Source organism: Sarcophilus harrisii, chromosome X (assembly GCF_902635505.1).
Source record: "Sarcophilus harrisii chromosome X, mSarHar1.11, whole genome shotgun sequence".
Taxonomy (NCBI): Eukaryota; Metazoa; Chordata; class Mammalia; order Dasyuromorphia; family Dasyuridae; genus Sarcophilus; species Sarcophilus harrisii.
The window spans coordinates 53136483-53157706 of NC_045432.1; the positions used below are offsets into that span (position 1 = coordinate 53136483).

At 46.7% G+C, this 21224-nt stretch overlaps 2 protein-coding genes across 4 annotated transcripts in view; one reads left to right on the plus strand and one right to left on the minus strand.

Moving 5' to 3' along the window:
* The window catches only part of NSDHL (NAD(P) dependent steroid dehydrogenase-like), a 42201-nt gene extending 35899 nt beyond the window's left edge, over positions 1 to 6302 (minus strand). The window contains exon 1 of the mRNA XM_031944915.1: positions 6101 to 6302. The gene's annotated coding sequence lies outside the window, so the exon portion shown is untranslated. The remainder of the gene's footprint in view (positions 1 to 6100) is intronic.
* Positions 2860 to 13011, plus strand: CETN2 (centrin 2). 3 transcript variants are annotated; one of them, XM_023506984.2, is made up of 7 exons: positions 2860 to 3081; positions 3435 to 3513; positions 3700 to 3829; positions 8732 to 8890; positions 9408 to 9536; positions 10462 to 10599; positions 11684 to 13011. In XM_023506984.2, exons 3-7 carry the CDS (start codon positions 3791 to 3793, stop codon positions 11771 to 11773), a joined length of 555 nt encoding a protein of 184 aa, XP_023362752.1. In that variant the 5' UTR covers positions 2860 to 3081; positions 3435 to 3513; positions 3700 to 3790; the 3' UTR covers positions 11774 to 13011. The 3 variants fall into 3 exon arrangements, with proteins under 3 accessions (XP_023362752.1, XP_031800776.1, XP_031800777.1); XM_031944916.1 differs by lacking the exons at positions 2860 to 3081; positions 3435 to 3513; positions 3700 to 3829 and adding an exon at positions 6719 to 6851 and having other exon boundaries at positions 11684 to 12158; XM_031944917.1 differs by lacking the exons at positions 2860 to 3081; positions 3435 to 3513; positions 3700 to 3829 and adding an exon at positions 6740 to 7306.
* Positions 13012 to 21224: the final 8213 nt, after the last annotated feature.

Sequence of the window (21224 nt, forward strand, 5' to 3'; positions counted from 1 at the left end):
ATTCTATTCACTGCAGACATTAATTTTGAAGTTGCTATTATTACAGGACCAGAGGACTCTGGACATTGAGCTAGAAAGACGATGGAGGTCTAGCACATTCTCTTCATGTTCTAAGTGGGCAAACTGAGGCCCAGAGAGGTTACTGAGGTTTTACTGAAGGTCTGGGAAGTGGGATTTGAGGGGGGAGGTGTCAACCAATCACCAAGTATTTATCAGTACGCCAGCTACTAGAATTACAAATACAAAGAACAAACCGATTTCTAAAATCATCTAATCCCAGAGAGGGCCAAACCAGTTTATAGCACTCCCCAGTGTGGCCTGAACCAGATTCAAATGTCATTGGGAAATATTTCACAAAATAAACAATACAATAAAACAGAGATAACATTACATTTTAAAACTAAGTCAATATGTGGCCCCCCAGGGGATCCTTCTGTAAGGATTAGGATCCAAGGGTGGTCTTCCTTTTACAGATGAGGACAATCGAGGCACTGAAAAAAAGCAGAGCGAGCTGCCTGTGGTCCTGCAGTTACTGAGCCAGGCAATGGAAGGAATGCTGGATTTGGAGTCAGCAGAGGTGGGTTCAATTTATTTACTAGCTGTGTGAGATTGGACAAGTCCCTTTGCCTCTCTGAGCCTCAGTTCCCAAAGTCCTTCTTCCAGTTGTAAAACCATGAGCCTGTAAATAAAGGGCTGAGGTGGGCGCTAAAGCCAAGTCTTTGAGACTCCAAGTCTAGCACCTCAAAGTGACATTTGTCTTAAGGGGCCTTGAGTGGTGGTTAAGGATAGAAGACTTGTAGTACAGCCATACGGGATGGGAAGACCTAGCTCTAGCCTCCTGGGAAACAAACCAAAAGCTACAGGGAGAAGGGAGCTGGCTCCCAGTCAGACCTTCATTGTGGGTCCCCAAGAGGCAGCCAGACTCCAACAAAAGGGACAGTCTGGAGCCACCAACCAAAGGGCACATGTACACTGATGTATGGGGGCGGGCAGAGGACCAGGGGCCCCAACCCGAAATACAGACAGCACTAGAGGGTGGAAGGCCATCCTTGGATGGACTCTATGTTTCCCTTTCTTCTGGAGAGCTTCAGTTCAAAGTCCAGCTCTCGGGTGACCTTCCACCTGTCGCTTAACCCCTCTAGGCCCAAGTGTAAGAGCCAGTGCCTTGGGTTAAATAAACTCTAAGATTCTTCCCTCCTCCAAATCTAGGACTGTCCACAGGTCTCAGAGAACAGAGACCACAGTTTATAGTCAAAGGGATCCGATGCTTGGGAATCCATGCCTAGATGTGAATCATGTGCAAGTTTGAGGAGCACACAGATTGTGCTACCGCCAGATTTCAATGAGGTCCTCACGCCCCTTTCAATACGCCCCCAATTGGGATAACTCACAGATCTATCAGAACAATACCTATGGCATTTAGCTCCCCAGGTCCAGATGGGAGAACCTCTGTAAAGGGTTTTACAATCTGGACAGTTGAACAATCCTTTACAACAAATTCAATGGCATTGAGTCTGGTGGTTTTGCTAAATGACGGAAAAATAACTCTCAAGCTGTAAAGTCTTTTCTGGACAATGACCTCTGGCAAGCAAAAGGCCCAGGTCGTCCTATGAGATGGGGCAGAACAAGCTGTGCTGACCCCTTGAGTCAGGGATCTGTGATTCACCCCTCGCCCCCACTGGCAACTGGGGGCAGAGGAGGAGGAGAGAGAGAAAAAGACAAGACGCAAAAACAGAACGAAAGCTCAAACCCCCCCCCCCCCCCCCCCCCCCCCCCCCCCCCGGTGGAAGGCAGAGACCCCTGCCTGCCTTTCCCCAAACTATCAGAAGGCAAGGGTGGCACCACACAGTGAGAAGGAGCAGGCCAGCCATCCCTAGACCTTTAATAAACAAATAACTAATTAGCACATTGTGGATATGCAAATGTCAGAGCTAAAGAGCCTGGAGAACACTCAGTCCCCTGCAGTCTCTGGGTTCACATTCCAACTGTTTTAGAATTGTAAGAAAGGCCCCTTTCTTAAAGGGGAGCATAGGGGTAAACTTCCAGCCAGTTGTGGGTCTTATCACCAGTTCAGGATTACTCCTCAGCCAAGTTAACAAAGTCTCTAAATTCTTTAGAGGTAAGCCAAGGGAGGGGGAAAATATCAAACACTTGGAGCTGGAAGGAGCTTTAGTTCAACATCATTTTACAGAGAAGGAAACCGAGGCTGACAAAGCAAAGTGAACAAAGTGACATTTGAACCCATTTCCTCTAACTTCCAAATCGGTATTCCTTCCAACCTTACCTGGTTGGCTTTGGGTTACAAATTTTCATTTGTAACTTTTTGAGTGAAAGAGACAGAGACAGAGAGAGACAGAAACAGAGACAGAGAAAGACAGGGGAGAGAGAGAGACAGAGGAAGAGAGCGAGAGAAATGGGGAACTCTGGTGGGACTAATAAGAAAAACAGCTCTGAAAGCAGGAAAGAAAAGGTGTTTTCAAAGGCTAACATTTTAGCTCCCCAAGGTCTAAGTGTAAGCAATTACAGCAGTTTGGCAGCCCAGAGGTATGTCCAAAAAAAAAAAAAAAGTAGAGGGGAAAAAATGGCATTTCTTTTCTTTCTTTCTTTTTCTTTTTTTTTTTTTTTTTAAACTGAGTAGGCCAAGGCTTTCTACAGAGTGACCATCTTTCATTTTTGTCCCAGAGGCCTTGGGGCACTGTGATAAGGGAGGTGAGATAACATGCTTCACCCCACCCCCAACTACAAAGGAAGCCCATCAGATATCACCTCCCAATCAAAGCCGGCCATTTCTAGGAAAGTGAGACAAAGTAAACTAAATGCCCTTCCCCTAGCAGGAAGATTATGGGGGAGGCTTTGGCAGGCTTGCTCCTCCCAAAGGCTAAAGCTATTTGGGAAGGGGGAGGGGATAGAAGTGGGACCCGGAGGGAGGGGGGGAGGAAAGAAACATCTCTTTTAGTACCATCCCACTTGCTTCCTTTTTTCCAATTGTCTCTTCTCCAGCTCCCATGGAATGAAACTAGTGAGACCTGGTAGGCTGAGGTGGTGAGAAAGATCCCTAAAGATGGAAGAACAAGGAGTAAGGTAGCTATAGCCCCTTAGTCCCATTTTCCCCTAGTCCTGGCAGAAAAATGACAATTATATTGTACAAATCCCTTTCCTTTTAAGAAGACGAGAAATCAGATTCAAATGAATATTCTGAGCAGCCTTTTCCCTCTTTTTAAAGGGGGAAAAAAGTCAGAAAATGCAGGGAGAAGGACAAAAGGGACTACTACCACTCGCTTTGCTCCATAGAAAGGCCGAGGGCTTACGGGAATTTCAAATCTGTCTTTTTTCCTTTCTTTTAAAAATCCCACACTTCTAGTATTTACTAAATGGCAAAAAAAAAAAAAAATTAAAAAAAAAATCCAAAAATTGTTTATGTCCTTTTTCACAAGGCAGTAATAAAGTTATACAACATATCTCATCTGGATTTTGCTACCACTGAATGGAGCCTTGTAATCACCTCATTTTGTTGTAAGTATAGCTTTGTTTTTCTGGAGGGCGGGGTGGGGGTTGGTTTGGTTTTCTTTACCCAGAACACTTCATCTAAATTTTCCCATACTGAAATGGAATTGTAATTTCATCAGCCTGGATGTTCCCTCCACTGGTGTATATGGCAAGTTACCCTAACCTTTTCTTGTTTTGTGTGATTCTTAACAGGTGGTCCATCTTCTATGCTAAAGGCCAGACATCATGAAGATATTGTGGGGAACCCAGACTGTCCTGAGTTTCTGATGTTTCTTAATCAAAAATGGTGATCTGTTGCCTGAGTCTCCAGCTAGTTCTCACGGTGAGTGTGCATGTGTATGTTTGTATTTGTTGGGGGGGGGGGGCGTCGGGGAGGATGGCAGGGTCAGGGGATGGTAAAATATCATTAGTTCCATTTTTTCCTGCCTCCCATTTCTACCCTTTGATGCCAACTGGCTAAATAATAGAAATGTTAGGTGAATTTTTGTAAAACTTAGAACATGTGGTCTGCTGTGAGAGATGCTGATTTCGAGGCAACGCAACATCTCTCTGTGCTCACAATGTCTGCCATGATACCCTGTACCTAGTAATAACCTATGGAGTGTATCACCAATTCTGAATTACACTTCTACCAAATTAATGGAGTTTTCCTACTTACTTAAGCAGCAGAAGTAAGCTGTAAGAAAAAAGAACATTAGTTAAGAGAAAACAGAGCTAGCACAGCCAGAAAAAAATAGGCGCAAGACCCCGGATGCTGGGGATAAAAACAATTCAAACAATCCAATCTCTTACTCTCAAGGAGTTTTCAATCCAATCCCCTAGAAAGATAATAAGCCATATATACAGATAATCCAAACACAAGTTAGGATGTTATCACCACACCGAAAATGCAATAGAGTAATGAAAAATGAATTGCTCGACATGGGGGGAAGAAGGTAGAGGTCAGGAGGAGGTGGTATTTGAGCTGGAATTTGAAAAAATGGGAGGATTTTCAGAGCTAAAGAGGGAGAAGAAGCAGATCTGGCGATAGCAAATGGCTAGTGGTTCAGACTGACTAGACTGGGGGGAGGGGAGAGGAGAATGATTATGAAATTAGGCTGGAGGGGAGACCGAAGAGCTGACAGGTACTGAAAGCAAGGGGAGAGTATTAGGAAAGGGTGTGGCGAGCAGTATGCAATGCTGCAGAAAGGTCAAGCGCCCACTGAAAAGACACCCTGAGCCTTCGGGGAGGGGAAGGGGGGAAGAACAGCGGCCAGGGTAGTCAATCCATTTAGGAGCTTTGCAGAAAGGGGAGAGATGCAGAACAGCAATCTGAGGGGATGGCAAGATTATGGGATGGATGGAGGGGGAAGGGAATGGCGGAGATCTGAGCCTGTCTTTCGGGGGCAGTGAACCCAGTAGAGAGGGAGGGGTTGAAAATGTGAAAGCGGGGTAACCTGGGGGGGGGGAGTGAGTAGTCCTGGGGAGTATGATAAGAGAAGCAAATGTTGCACTGAAATTAGAAGGCATGATTTTGTAGTGTATACACTTAGCAGGATCCCCTAATTTCCTCCAAAGAGCTCCAGGTATCTTGGTCCGACACAAAAGGCTTCGCTAACCACCACATTTAGCTAATCCTTGATGTCTGCCCGGTAATCAGCCCTCTCCCTTTCACTCTCTCCATCTCCATTTTCCAGCCTCAAGCCACAAACTCAATTTCCCCCCAGGGCACTAAAGGTACACACACCCTAAAATCCAAATCAAAAGGCTCGAAGGGCCTTCAGAAATCCACCCAGAAACTACGCAGACAACCTCCATTCGAAGCTAAAAGCAAATTTTTTTGGTAAACAAGTCGAGGTTCATTTTCTTCCCGGTCCTAGCCTCGTTGGCATGGCAACCAAAGAGCCCTTTTCTATTGTTTGGTGAAGTCAGAGCCCAGTCCAGTGACAGCCCAGCCCTGGCAGCAGCCTTTTTTTTTTTTTTTTTTTTTGCTGCTTCTAATAAATATCCCTTGGTTCTTTAGCTGATCATCAGGGCTTAGACAACGAGGGAGAATCTCGTTAAGAATTAGGATGGTGGAGATCAGAGAACGTCAGAGCTGAAATAGACCTTAGAGGTTCTCTAGGCCCTGCCTACGTTGACAGGGGAGGAAACTGAGGCCCAGAGGGGTTCAATGACTTGCCCAAGGTCACACAGGCAGGAAGTGGCAAAGCTAGAATTCGAACACAAGCTAGATTAATTAGAGCAGTTTGCAATTGAAAATTTGAGAGAGGGAATCGCGTAAAAGAAGCCTGCGCGGGAGAGGTGGGGCGGCCAACCAGGCAAGGAAGGCAGACTGGCTCCCAGATTCAGCATTAAGTCTTTAAGGAGCCCCCCAAAACCTCAGGGCTTGAGGCACCCCAAATTATCCAACGCCATCGTAGTCAGGATGCTTGCGAGAGCTGACCTCCAGGAAGCCTGGCCTCGCCCACTACCAAAAGGCTCCCTCCGGCTCCCCGTCGGGCCCAAGTCCCCCTCCCTGCCGGGCCCAGGTCCCCCTCCCGCTCCCCCTGCCCATCTCGCCCCGCCCCTCGTCCCTGACACCGGCCAGACGGCCTCCAGCAACGACTCTTACTCGTCACTGTAAGGGGTCTGGCAGCTCCGCTCCGGCCCGATCGTCCGGGGGGGGGTTCTGGCTCCGGCTCCGGCAAAGGCTCGCTCCCTGGCTGGGGTTACACCGTGAATTCTAACTTCCTACGCTTCCCTCGGGTATCCACCGGCCTCCAGCCAAATAGGCAGAGAATCGGCCGAGGCTTTCCCGGCCCGCCAATTGGCCCGGCTCCCCACAGGTATAGCCAATCGCGGACTGAGCCCGCCTCACGTCGGATGTCACAGGTCTATCCCCCGGGTGCGTCCGAACCCCCTAGCCTATCGCGAGCAAGAACCGACTTAATGGACGTTCACCTTTCAGCCCATAGGAAACACTAAAGAGACACGAGAAAGAGCCAATGAGAAACCAGACCTCTGGCTTCTGTAGGATGATGTCGATTCCCTCCGCTCCAGTGAGGACCTGATCTCGAGCTCCAGGGGCGGTGGGAGCAGCCGCAGGAGGGGTGTGTGTGTGTGTGTGTGTGTGTGTGGGTGGGTGGGTGGGTGTGCGCGCGCGCGCGCGCCTCTGTGTGTGTGTGGTTTTGTGTGTGCGCGCGCGCCTCTGTGTGCCTGTGTGAGTGTGTCTCTTTCTGAGATCAGAGGGGCGGAGCCTAAACGCAAAGGCGCGGGCGGGGCGGAGTCAGGGAGAGAGGGGGCGGAGCGACAGGGTTTTAGTTGCTGCCTGAGGGGCTTCGAGACTCAGTGTCTGCGCGTTAGCTGTCGGGAGCGGAGGCATGGTGAGTGCGGCTACTCCCCCTCCTGCCCCCCAATTCCCTCTGGATCCCACTCCGTGGCCCGGCCGGGCCGTGGTTTTGTCTTTCCCTTGGCCCTGGTGGGGAACTCTCTTCTGGCCTCCCTTTCCCTTCCTGCCCCCGGTGCCCCCACCGCCACCACCTCCACCACCTCCGCTGCCGCCGCCGCCGCCTCAGCCCCGGTGGGGCCTGCTCCCCCTGCGCCCGGCCCGGAGCCTCGGCGTCCCCACTGTGGCCTGGCCCCCCGAGCGCGGGGACCCCGTTGCTTGGTCAACCCCTTGGTCTGTGGCCGGGCCCTTCCCTGCCCGGCCTGCCGGCCGCCCAGTGGCCACCCGGCCCCCAGCCCGGCCCATCGCCCGGCCCGCCTCTTCCCGACCCGCTGCTCCCTCCCTCCCCCCTGACGGGATCTGGTCGGCCTACTTTCCCCCACCCCAGGCCAGGTAGGTGTCGAGCGGTCGCGCTTTTCCCCCTGCTCCCCGATCCCCCTCCATCCCTCCCCTTGGTTCTCCCCATCTCTCCCGCTCCCTGCCTCCGCCCCCTCCCTTCCCTGCCGCCGCCTCCTCGGCTCCCGCTTCTCTTGCCGCTCCTTCCCCCCCCCATCCTTTCCTTGCCTTTGCAGATCCCTTGGGCGCTCAGCTTCGGGTGGGCCCTGGGGAGGGCGCGGTTGGGGGGGGGCGATGAAGGGGGGCGCTGCAGCTTCGGGTCCTCGGGGGAGCTGGGTGTGGAAGGCGGGGGCGGGGCACGGGAGGACGTTGTCGATTGCTATGGGGAGGGATGGGGGGCGGGGGCGGGGGGGGAGAGGGGGCGCTACTGGCTGCCTTAATTTCTCCAGAAATTCACCGTGGGCTAATCTCGCTCAAATGGAATGAGCTTTTACTGTTTCATCTTTGGGTTCTAAGCGATTTCTGATGTAAAAAGAGCCGTTTCTGTGGGGTGTCTCTATTGATTTGAATTTCACTTGGGAGGAGAGATGTATTTTTTACATTTGGTTTTAAACAATCCTCATAGTGGGCTTTGAGCCTCCAGCAGAAAGGCAAGGTACACCTGTTTGAGGTCTCTGAAATGCTATGCTATTTGGCGTTTGATGTGGGCAGCATCATGGTTTTCCTCAGATTTAGAAATGGCTGCCAAATCTAAGCGGGAGCAAAGAAAGCCCAGCAATTCCCATTTCTGTGAACAGGTAGCTCTGGAACTTTCCATCAGAGCACACTAAAAGATGGGTGCCGAATAGGGGTCCTTGCACGTGAGTAAAACGGTTAGGCATAAATGCGATAAATAAAATGCAAAGGGACTAGACTTAAACTCTCCCAGAACTCCCCAGGGGAGGAAAAGGGGCAAAATAGTATCATTTTTTTTAAAGCGTTTGTGGGAATAGCTGTGTGTGTGTGTAGACAGATACTGAAACATTGTTCGAGTGGGATTGCCAGTTTCCTTCTCAACAAACACAAACAACAACAACAACAACAAAATAAAAATAAAAAGATTCACTTTCCCACCGAGATTGTTACAATGTAGCAGGTGCAGGTCTTCCCTCCATTTGTAATTCATTTTCAAAACAACTGGGTGTATTCTCTGTTAGAAATGGTCTGGTGACAAACACGGTTTGAATCCTGTGATGGGGTCTTAGCAGAAACTATAGATCACAGGAAGGAGAAAGCTCTAAGATTTTGGGGAAATGGAACACAAAATTCCATGTGAAGATTTTATCCTGGTGACAAGGCTAAAATTCAAAGGAGATGAAAAATATGAATATTTCTTTGATACCACTTTAAGTAAAATTGTGAAAATGCTTTTTAAAAAAATTTGCAATCCTATATCCCTGCGATGCAATTTAAGATCACTTGTTCTTTATTGTTGTTTTAAAGGCCAGTACCATCAAGAAGCCAAACCTGGGCTCCGCCCCCCCAAGAAAGAAGATGGGACCCAAACCTGAACTCACAGAGGAACAGAAACAAGAAATTAGAGAGGCATTTGATCTCTTTGATACAGATGGAACCGGGACAATAGATGTTAAGGAGCTCAAGGCAGGTTTATTAAGTACCAACTGTAAGCACTAACCTGGGAAAAGCACAGTCCAAGAGAAATAATTAATTACACATAATAAAAAAAAAAAACCCATCACTGTCTCTGTTTTCACCCAGTTAAATTATGCTGAAATATCACTCCTCGGGGTGGGAAAGAATAAAAGGGGATCTGGTGACCCTGGGTGTTTTCTTTCCATTTTAATTCCACCTTTCCATTTCTGAGCTGATAACACAGTATTCTAGAATCGTCTTTCCTGCCTCCTTTTTACCCCTCTCCTCTTTTAACCACTTCGCTTTTAACTGCATTCCCTTTTCTGCCCAAAGTGTTGGTCACAGGTATTATTGTACCGTTCCATTTTTTTCTGTCCCCCCACCCCAATCCTGTTAAGTAAGGTGAATTAAAATTGTGATTTGCTAAATATTAGAAGCTCCAAGTCACCGTGCCACTTTTGCCCTTAGGTATTTTTGGGACTTCTGTCTTTTGTTGAAATAATTATTTAGTCTATTTTTGATGTAGGTGGCCATGAGAGCTCTGGGCTTCGAACCTAAGAAAGAAGAGATTAAAAAAATGATATCAGACATTGACAAGGAGGGGACGGGGAAAATCAGTTTCAATGACTTTTTGGCTGTGATGACTCAAAAAATGGTAAGTCAGCCAACACGACGGGCATATAAGCTCTATGTAGCAAAGGACATCCAGGTGTGAAGATCACTCTGTCAAAATGAAGCTCACTAAGATAGGAGGGCCTAGATCATGAGATCCCAGATTTAGGGGCCATCTGGTCCACGCCCATCATTTTGCAAATTGGAATAGAGGTTGCTTCAGATTGAAAAGCAGGAGATGTGAATTCTACTCCTGTTCTCCTGTGACTTGAAGAAGTCAGTTTTGCCATCTAAAATAAGAGAAGGAATAAATATTTGCCCCTACCACTTTTCTATCTAATTATTGTCATGGTAACATTTTATAGTTTAATGGCAGTTAAATCTGAATTTTTGGGACTCAAGAGCTCATATATTGTTGTGTCTTAGTTTTGACATATATACACAATTACAATCACTTTAGGAAATTTCACAGGGGGAGTTTTAGTGATGGTAGATTTCCACAAACCTGAGTAATGTATTTCTCTGACTGGAGGCAAAGGAAAACTAGGGAAGATAGCACTCAGGCTAACGGGGTGGTTCCGAAAATCCTATGATACCCATGCACTGCCCAGTGGACACAACCCTGCTGTTTGTCCTCAGAATCAAGAAGCCCGGGATGGCTTTTATCCCTGAGAGGTTTATATCCCAAGGTAAAGGCCAGACCTTGGTATTTTTGTGGGGTGGGAGCACTGTTCTCTCTGGTCATGCTCATTTAATGAAACAGGCTGTCAACCTGACGAATGAATAGGGGTTATAGTTTGCTTGGTGGGAAGGATAAAAGCATGAGAAAAGATAGGAGAGTTTATCATTTTACAACAGGGCATTCTATTGCTTTTATTTTCTCCACATTTCTGTAAGAGGACCTTAGGGTAACTACAAGTTGCTAGGACTGAGATCCTTCCTTTCTTGTGTGTGATTTAATTTGCAAGGCTGAAAAGGATACCAGAGAAGAAATTCTGAAGGCTTTCAGACTCTTCGACGATGATGAAACCGGAAAAATCTCCTTCAAGAACTTAAAGCGTGTGGCCAGAGAGCTAGGGGAAAACCTCACTGATGAGGAACTGCAGGTTTGTTGTAGATGAGTCTGGAATCCCACGTTCTTGGCTTCTGGCTCTGTGGTAGGTTTTCTTTGAGAGACCTTCAGGTCTGGACTGTTGGGTACTTTGCTCACCACCTAATAATTTGTTTTGTCCAGCTTTTCCCTTACCTATCAGTTGGTAAGTATAACTAGCTCCCGATCCTAGGTCCTCATTTGCTACCCATGCCTCCTATCTTTATCGATTCTGGCTTACCCATTTCTTAATTTTTCTTTCTCGGTAAGTTTATGTGCTAATATGTGTCAGTGAACTGTGGCCATGATGTGAAGGAACTGGAGACTTAGTGTAACATTAATAGTCTTTTCATTAGACTAAGGTGGTCACTTTTGTATTTCTAGCCCCTACCATGGTGTCTAGTAATTAAAAGGTTTTTTAAATTAGCTTCCTCAGTTGGGGGAAATGCTCTTGTCCTAACCTGGCTCCCAAACAAATGCTTTTGGACAAATTGAGTAAATCTTCCCTTTTTCTCTGATCTATAGAGTCCTGGCCCTTAAGGAGGGTGGGGGAGATGATAGCCATCCCGGGGCCTGTGTTTATCACCTTTCATTTATACTTTCGACACAATTTAAACCTCGGTCTTTGACTGAAGCCTCTACTGTGTATTGTACTCTCTTCTTCCTTTTCTCCATCTCCCTCTCCCCGCAAAAAGTTGGGGGATGGTGCAGTGGGAAGAGATTACTTTCTAGCCAGGTGACGTGGGTTCTCCCAGTAGATTTTAGTTTGTGTTGCTTTGGGCAAATTGTTGAGTCTCTCTGGGATTTCAGGTTTTCTCATGTGTAAAATGAAAGCCTTGGACTAGATAAGCCCCAAGATCTCTTCCATATCTCAGCCCTTAATATCCATCATGCTATATCCGACATTATCCCCATCTTACAGATGGAACCGGTGTGACTTTTTGTCGCCCCGAAGACCATTCGCTAGATTTGGTCCTCTGCTTCCCCTCCTTCCCCACCAAACCTCAGTGCTGCTTTGTTTGTTATCGAAACCCTTTTACGTGACCTTCTTTAGATGTTTCCCGGGTCAGTCTAATCTACCACCTCCTGAATCCTTACAGGAAATGATTGACGAAGCTGATCGAGATGGTGACGGAGAAGTCAATGAACAGGAGTTCCTGCGGATTATGAAAAAGACCAGTCTGTATTGAGATCACGGTATCTCTTCCCCTATTGCAGGCACATGCAAATAGATGTACCGGTTATGAAGGTTCCTTGTTTTCCTTTTTTGAGGTGTCACTATATAAAGTACATAGAGGCTGATTTTCCCCCTCCGCTAATTGAGCTAGATAATCCATTGGCAAATACCCGATTCAGTCCAATCTTTTCTAAAGAATTTAAAAATCATAATTCTAGCTAAAACACCTTGTTGATGGATTTTCCAATTGAGAACCCACTAGGCTTAAGGATGGGGGCCTTAAAGTCCTCTCCCCCCCACCCTTTTGCTTGGTATCTCTTCTTTGGTTCATTTACTATTACACCAAATCCCAGAGCAAAATTGAAACATCATGGCCACCAAAGTGGGAACAAAGAATATCTCCTTTAAGGTGCTGGTTCCCTTTATCACCTTGCTTCATCATCTCTTTCCCCCTGCCATGCTCAGGTGTATGATACAGCAAGATCATGTGATTGGCTTGTAGGCCACCATTCCAGGCCATTTCCCCCCTCCCTCTTCCATTCACCCCTTTGATTTTCATTGACTTAGCTCTTTTAAGAAGAAACTAGCTTACCAACTTCTTCGTTGTGTCTGGAAATACACCGACATACCTGTTGTCTCGTGGAGGGCTTGGACTGTTCCATGGCATCACCCTCTCCAGTCATCTCTGGGGTAGCTGCATCTAGCTCATCCACTTTGTGTGTCATCCTGGCAAATGCTCTTTCCTTTTCCCAGGCCAGGCCACCAAATGAAAAAAGCTAAATGTAATGTTAGCCTAAGAAAATCATAAATAGCATAGGTTGGCTTAATACTAATGTTTAAAAAAAAACACACACAGATAAGCATCTCCTTAGTTCATAAGCTTTAAGGGCTTAGTTGCTTTGAAAATTGGGGTGGGTGGGGTGGGTCGTGTTTCAAGTATTTAGCAAAGCCGTTTTCCCTTTTCCCCACTTGGATAGAAGGGAACTGGCTGTTGTTGTCTTCATTAGAAATCTAATGTAACCGTGGCCATTTTCTACTGATTTTGTCACAAGTTCCTCTTTACTGGTTAGCTCCAAGAACCTTTGGTTCTTATTAGTCCGTGAATCGCTCCTCGGATGTATGGACACCGACCGGAGAGTGTCCCACATGGATAGTTTTGACACACTGCTTTGTAACTCCCAGTGGTCTGTTCTGTGTTGATGCTATTTATTTTCTCGTTGTGAATAAAGTCTTTCTTGTTTTAAAATTCTGGCCTTTGACTACGAGTTACTTGAATTTGGGATGTCTATTTGAGCCGTGATATTGAAGGCAGCTTTGCAGAAGGCTTTGGGCAAATATTACTCAAGCTGGGACTTCCTACTTGCTTGGGGCGAGTGACTCCTTTTGTAGGATGAGGGGACCCCGGTCTAGGATGGGTACTCCCCAAAAACAAGAAAAAGGGAATCCTAGAGTTCAGACAGCTGGTTTTAAGTCCCCAGGAGGGTAGAAAGTACACCTCTGGGGGTCTAGGCTGTCTGATCAAAAGGTGAGCAGCATGAACTGTGCTGGGCCCTCCATGGGTCTCTGAGAGCCCTAACACAGGGCCTCCTTGCACACTACAAATAGAAGGTACGCCATGTTGAGTCTTGGCATTGAAGGAACCTTATAGAGAGAGTTCCTCTAAGTCTCCCTGCTTTAATGCTTATTGTGGGAATTTTCTGATGTAGTATCTTTGGTGGCGGGTGGCCATCTTTTTGGGGAACCTCAGAAAAGGGCGGCCTCCATAAAGCCACCAATCTGCCATTAGAACCTTGCGTAGAATTGCTTGAAAATAAAATTTTACTGCTAATTTTGCTTTTATGCAACCTATGTGTCTTCTACTTTCACACCAGAGAGAGTTCTCTTATATTAAGTAGGGTTTTTTTAGGAGAGGAAAAATTGTGAAGCAGAGCTAACTTGGGTGATAAACAGACATCAAACCTGGACAAACAGGAGGGAGGGAGCAAAGATAAAAAGGAGCTAACATGGCTTGCCTTGCCCGGCAGCCATTTTTGAAAGGGAGGAGCATAGCAGGGTGAGTAGAGATTGGTGGTCAAATCCTGACTTGACAGCAGGCGACTCCAGCAAGTTACTAGGCAAATTGCAAATCTGGCTCACTACTATACCTTCCCTTCCTCCCCAAACTCCACCAGAATCCCCTCCCGCGTGTGTGTGCGCGCACACACACACACACACACACACACAGAGAAATTAGCAGGCCAAGCTGCCCAAGGACATTGCAATCTCCCAGAATATAGCAAGAAAGATGCTTTTATTTGGATTCTTTGTAAGAGCAGATTAGATAAGTGGTCAAAGAATGTGAACATGCAGTTTTCAGATGAAGGAGTTAACGCTATTAATCATGAAAAACAAAAGCTCTAAATCACTGCTGACCACCTCCTATCTTTCAGATTGGCTAACGCAAGGAAAATGATGGATGTTGGAGGGGATGTGGGAAAACTGGGACACTAAGACATTGTTGGTGGAATTGTGAACTGATCCAACCATTCTGGAGAGCAATTTCAAACTATGCCCAAAGGGCTAGCAAACTCCAGGCCCTTTGATCCAGCAATTACCATAACTAGGTTCGTATTCCAAACAGATCATAAAAAAGGGAAAAGGACCCACATGTGCAACAATATTTGTAGCAGCTCTTTTTGTGATGGAAAAGAACTGGAAATCAAGGGAACATCCATCAATTGTGGGGGGGTGGGGGGGGGCGGAAGGGGGGAGGAGATGGCTGAACAAACGATGGTATATGAATGTAAAACATGACTGTGCTATAAGAAATGATGGACAGGTGGATTTCAGAAAAATCTGGAAAGACTTAGGTGAACCGGTGCAAAGTAAAGCAAAGTGGGCAGAACCAGGAGAACATTGTACACAGTAACAGCCACGGCGTGTGATGATTAACTCTGATTGACTTAGCTCTCAGCAATACAATGATCCAAGACAGTTCCCAGGGACTTGTGGTGGAAAATGCCATCCACAGCCAGAGAAGAACTATAGAGTCCAAATGCAGATCAAAGAATGCTATTTTCACTTGTTTTTTGGGGGGGGGGTTGTGGTTTTTCCCTTTTGTTCTACTTCTTATTCCACAACATGACTCATGTGGAAAGATGTTTACATGATTGTACATATACAACCTATAGCAGGTTGCTTGCTGTCTTGGAGAGGGGGGAGAAAAGGGAGGGAGAATAGATTTGAAACTCAAAGTCTTATAAAAAATGAATGTTGACAATTATATGTGTTATTGGAAAAAATAAAATGCTATTTACCCAAAGAAAAAGCAGGTTAAAGTAAGCAGAAAAGACACAAGTGAAGACACAGTATAGGTTGAAACAATCAGAAGATGGATCCAGTGGGGGTACTTACCACACACACACAATATACATACATACATATACATATACACACATCCAGACACATATTCATACAACATTCACCCATTTCTCCATTAGACCCAACAGGCAGTGGGAAAGGTAAAAGTAGACAGATTCTGAACTTTGCTTTCAGAAGGGCGCTTCTTATTCTCGTGGGGTCAGGATAAAGTAGTGACCCAGGAATTGGGGTCGATGTTAGGCCATTCTTGAATCTGGCCCCTGAAGAAGGTCGCCAAGAGCCGTGAAGCGTTCCCCAAGCCTGACGGAGAACTCCTCAGAAGGGACTATCAGAGCCTAGGGTGTGCCGTTTAACAGGGTGCCACCACTTAAGGAAGTGAGTGAGTGCCTGAGACGGTGGGTTCCCATTTGTATAAGACTCCTGGGCCCGAGACCGAAGGGTTCCATTCCTTTCTCTTCACGGATGGCCGTGGAGTGTTTGGCCGTGTACTCAGAGATGAGGACATTTATGATCCAAATACTTCTGCGAGTTCTTTGGGGGAGGGTTTAAATGAAGCCAAAATGAGCCACAGAGGAAGCCATCCAAGCGGAAAATGTCCTGAGAAGTCTGGGGAGGGGGCCCTGACTCTAAAGTGCCCAACCAGCTCACAGGGAAGCTCATTTTAAAGCTATTTCAGCAATGGCAGGGGACCCAGTGGCTGTCCGCCATATTGGGCCCATATGGTGCGGCATCGGTGGGACTCTGAGAGGTGTGGCCATGCTCAATACAACTACCCCTGAGGACCTGAGAGTGCTGCAAAGCCCTCTGGGAGAGCGCTGGCCAACTATCACTTTGCTAACGTGGCCTCTCTGGGACCTCCCGAACCAGATCCTTGCTACTCTGTTTGCCAAAGCCCGATGATCTTTGCCCTGACCCCCACAGGGGTTACCGGGAGTTTTGCCTAGCCTTGTGGTGCTTTGGAGAAGCTTACCTTTCTTTGGAGGTAGCAGGAGGCTCTGTCAGCTAAGGTGGACTGGGGTGAGGGTGGGGGAGAAGCAGTTTACTTTGTTGCCCATGTCTCCCCCATGGAACTTGAGGCTGACCTTAGAGATGATCTCATTCCCACAATCTCTTTGGCCTGGGAGGATTTAGAGGCCTGCCCAAGCTCACAGTGGGGGAGGGCTGGGCTGCTACTTCAGGCCTTCAGACAGGGCCCTCCTTCCCCCCTGCACCAAATGCTGTCATTGCATTTGGGGGCTGTGGCATTTTAATCTTCCTCTTCCTCATGGCCTAACTTCCTATTTTAATCTCAGGTGCCACTTCCCCCCAGCCTATCTTCCCCTGTTTTCTGTTTCCTTGCCCCATTGAATCCCTGTTCCCTCTGCTTATGTTCACTTTGCTTTTCTGGGACTCAAGTTTCTTTCTCTGCAAAAGGAGGGGCTTAGACTAAATGTTCTCTGAGGCCCCCTCCAGCTCAAGTTCTAGGACCCTGTTTGTGATCTTTGGCAAGGCACTTGATCTCTCTGGGACTCAATTTTCTTCTCTGGAGAATGGAGTTGGATGGTCTTTGAGTTCCCTCCTGACTGTCTATGCTTCTCTGTGCAAACGAGGACATTTTCTTTAACCTTGGCTTCCATTTCCTTCCTTCCTTCCTTCCTTCCTTCCTTTCTTTCTTCCTCTCCTTCTCTCCTTCCTTCCTTCCTTCCTTCCTTCCTTCCTTCCTTCCTTCCTTCCTTCCTGCTGAAGCAATTGGGGTTAAGTGACTTGCCTAGGGTCACACAGCTAGGAAGTGTTAAGTATCTGAGACTAGATCCTCCTGACTTCAGGGCTGGTGCTTTATCCACTGTGCCACCTAGTTGCCCTGGCTTCCATTTTTTTCATCTGCAGTTGGACTAGATGATCTAGATTCTTCCCAGCTCTAGTTCTCTATGGTCAAATATTGTACCATTCATGAATGGAGAAGCAGGTGATGGGAAATTCTTTGTCAAGCCCCATGTCCCAATTTTGGATTTGGAAAAGGTCATCGCACCTACCCAGAGGCCCCCTTGAGAGAGTCGAAGAGGAACTCTGGAGGGCAAGGTTGGCTTAGCACTTCTTGTTCCTATTTCCCGTCACTGGTGGTCACCGACAGGGTTCTGACTGCCAATCAGTGCCCTCCTCCGGCTGCACAGTTCCCATCTTTCTCCCCTTCTGCTTCCCTGGGAAGAGGCAGCTTTAGTCATTCTTTTCAGGTTCCACTCAATGACTTGGGAATGAAAAGACCGGACCCGGAAGAAATGAAAGGCAGAGAGGAGAGAATCACAGTCCTCAGTGTGAGCTTTCTTTGTTGGAAGCCGGTCAAAAGAGCTAGTCTGTGATGCATCAGGCTTCTTTAAAACTGGCCCTCTGGCATCTGGTAGCATTGGGAGTTGGGATGTTTACAAAACAAAGCAAAACAAAACAAAACAATTTTAGAAGATCTCCGGGCCAGATATTCATCTACTAGGTGAGAGAGTCTGTCTGGGTTAGTTAGAGCTTTCTCTCAGCTCCCTCCCTTGTCACTTGATGACACTCCAAAGTTAAAGAAAATATTGAAAATCAAGTTTTTCCAACAGCATATCTGGGGGGGTTCTGATGAGGTGGATGTTGCTCCCCATTATTTGACCGAAAGAGTTTGAAGTAGAGTGGGACGGGCTTCTTTGCCCTCACAGAGAGGAGAGGCTCCTGGGTAGGATCGTGGATTGGAGGAACTGAGGAGCGGGGTACATTCTAAAAGGAAAAAAGAAAAGGTGGCTGCTCCAGAACCTAGGACCCGGCAGGACAGCTAGATAGAAGCAGAGAAGGCAAGAACGTGGGGGAGGAGGAAGCGGTTGGAGTTGATGGAAGGTGTCGGTCATTCAATTAAGAAAGGACTAGGGATCGGGGAGCAGCTTGGAAGTAGGCTACCGGAAAATGCTCTGGGGGCACAGCGTATCATGGAATTCAGGGCAAGACCCGGAGAAACTAGTCAGGGAGGCCCTTGCTTCATCATACATCGTTTTACAGATGGGCAAACTGAGGCCCAAGGAGGGAAGACAGCTACTCCAGGATCAAAGCGATGGTATCAGAGGAGGTATTTGAACACAAATCTTTCTGGTTCCAAGTATAACATTCTACATACTTCACCCTACTGTTTCCTTCCTTGGGGACCAAGATGAAATTACTTTTGTGTGGCCATAGGGCCAGAGAATTCAAAACTAGATGTCTTATGCCCAGAGATCTTGTGTTCTGTCCATTTCATCTCATTGGCTAAGGAAGAAGGGAAGTCTTACTATGCCCCAGCCTTATTGGTGCATTAAGTTCTATCAGATGGGATTGAAAGATCAGCCTCTCACAATGGTTCATGGGATCATAGATTTCCAGCTCGAAAGGATCATAGATGAAGAACTACTCTGAAGCCACTGAGTCCAACCCCGCTTCATTCTTATTGGGCCAACTCGGACCCAGAGAGGGAAAGGGACCTGACTAAAGTCACAGGGGCAAGAAGCTTCAGAGGTTAGGTTTGAGAGAGAAAGGAACGTAGGCAGTGTCACCAGCAGGATTTGAACTCGGGGTCTGGGACTCCAAAACCAGTGTTCTTTCCACTTTCTGTGCAAGGCCATCTCTATGACATTCTTGCCAACTAGCAAAGTCGTGTCTCCTTCTTAGGAGGGTGAAGGGCCACTGATGCCGAAGCCTTTCCTTGGCCAGGCACCGATGCAAAACAAAGGGGTCAGAAGGGGAATAGCGACGGAATTGCCCCAAAAAGAAGAAAGAAAAATAGGTCATTGAAATAGTTTTTTAAAAAATTCCCAGAGAACAGAAAGATAGCCAGAAAGAAACAGAGATAAGGAGGATGACGTTGAAAGTTACAGATTGAATTTATTACAGCCAGCTCCTGATTAGTGGGAGGAAAAAATCCTTTGGATTCTATTGAGCTGGAATTCATGACCATCTTGTGTATAATTATCACTTCAGATAGGGCAAAGTTAAATTAACGGGGTGACTACTTCCAGGGATTCCTTGTTGGCAATAATCGAGACCTGGCTGTAGGACCTGACTTCAAAGGAAAGGCAAGGTATATTTTTTTATTATTTTTCACATATTTTATTTTTTCCTCAGATGATGTTAAAATAATTTTTTAAAAACATTTTTTAAAGTTTGAGCTGCAAATTCTCTTCCTCCCTCTCTCCATTCCCTCCCCCCTGCATCTGGAAAACAATCAATCTGATGTAGGTTATACATGTGCAATCATGTAAAACGTTTTCATATTAATCATTTTGTACAAGAAGACTTGAATAAAAGAAAAAATGATCACAAGAAAGTGAAAAATAGCTTGAAAAGCAAGGTGTATTAAGGGCGATTTATGTTTCGGGTGCCATCTTCCTTTTCTCTTCTAGTTTGTTTATGGAAATGCCCATTTTATTCAGTCTTGGTTGAGTTGGGAATTTTAAAGAAGAAAAGCAAAGGAGAAAAATCTATGTTCCCAAGACTAAGAAACCCTTGGGCCTGTGAGGATAAACAGTTTCCAGACTCATCACTTCTTCTGTTTGGAGGACCAGGACCCCTCAGGTCACAGCTAATAGGCACTGTGCGATTTGAGATCATGAAGGACCCTAGGGCAGGGAAGACATTAACATGTGACTTAGAGGTTCAAATGTCAGCTCACTGGCTGAGTTTGGGGATAACAAATAACATCCCAGGTTTTCCTCCTTCAGCCCGACTGGCGAAGCTTCTAGGATTAAGGGAGTTACACGTGCCAATCGAATTTCAGATTGAATCAAGCTGGGCTCACCCCTTGTCTTCTAATTGATTTGGTTAGACGCATCTGGATTTCTGTTCCCTCCTTCCTCCCCAAAGGGACATGATGAGTGGCAGAGGGGACCAAGAACCTCATGCCAGTGGCTCCCTGGCATATCAGCAGGATATTGGCTGCAGAGCGAGGATCCCAGGGGAGAGCTTAGAAACTGAGGTGAGGGGTCAAGGTTCTAGGGAGGCAAAGCAATTTTTAAAGAAATGGGCACACGACAAAAAGCTGTGGAGGTGAGGAGCAAACGCAAACCCTCTCAAAGGAAGTGGAAGGAAAAAAAGCTGCAATGGCTGGCTGGGATGGGTTCCACACCCCCTATTAGCCCACCTGACTATATAGGCTGCAGATGCAGAGTTTGGGGTTTGGAAAGGACCTTGGGGACCACTGAGTGTCCCTTCTTCATTTTACAGATGAAGATATTGAGGATCAAGGAAGGGACCTCACTCTGCCCCAGGTAACGGTAACAAATCAGTGGCAGGGATAAGACTGAAACCCAGACCTCCTGACTTCACAGGTCAAGATTACTTTCACAAGAAACCACACGGTTTCTAATGTGGAAATTATCTGGGATTTCAATCTTGGACTTATTCCATCCAAATGTGGACCCTGCCTCCTAAGCCAATATGTCGGTCTGCGTATTGTGGCTATAGAGCATAGAATCACAGCGGCTATGTCCGAGCAGCAGCTAGGGAGATTCTTGAGTTCCCTAGCAACAATGCTGAACCTGAGGTGTTGCTAGGGAAACACAGAGATTTCCATAGCTACCAACACTCCAAAGAGCATCTCTGTCCTTACTGTTGAATATAAGTGGTATCAGCAGATCAGGGGTGAGCTATAGACCTCTCTCCTGCTCTTTAAAGGGGCCTGTGGAGGATGGGCACCAGTGCGTTATAAGCAGATTTTCTAGTACAGGGAGGCGAGGCAAGCATTTAGAGTGGGGACCCTTCTTCAAAGATTTGGGAAAACACATTCATCCTGCCCCCCCCACCCCCAAGAGCAGAGAAAATAACCATCTGATTTGGAATGTTGGGGAGGAGGGGGGAATCTGAGTAGGTGAGTACCTTACACAAACTCACATACATTTCCTTGCCTTGGACCTGATCTACCCATTATTCAGGTTGGAGCTTTTAAAAAGTTTGCTCATTTAAAGACATTTCCCTAAATTAAAAATTATTCTTTTACAGAGAAAGGCAGTGATTGAGCAGTCGCCTCTTGTATACCTCCCCCATACCGGGCCAATGGAGAGAAAAAATTCCCCAATTGTGCTGGCTGAGGACATTTCAAGTTCATATTATCCAGCCTCAAATGGATCCTCAAT

Bases quoted from the DNA above. Each gene is read 5' to 3' on its own strand.
- CETN2 (XM_023506984.2), top strand. From the start codon at position 3,791: ATGGTGATCTGTTGCCTGAGTCTCCAGCTAGTTCTCACG. The intron at 3,830-8,731 runs GTGAGTGTGCAT...GTTGTTTTAAAG, and splicing joins GTCTCCAGCTAGTTCTCACG to GCCAGTACCATCAAGAAGCC. The intron at 9,537-10,461 runs GTAAGTCAGCCA...TTAATTTGCAAG, and splicing joins CTGTGATGACTCAAAAAATG to GCTGAAAAGGATACCAGAGA.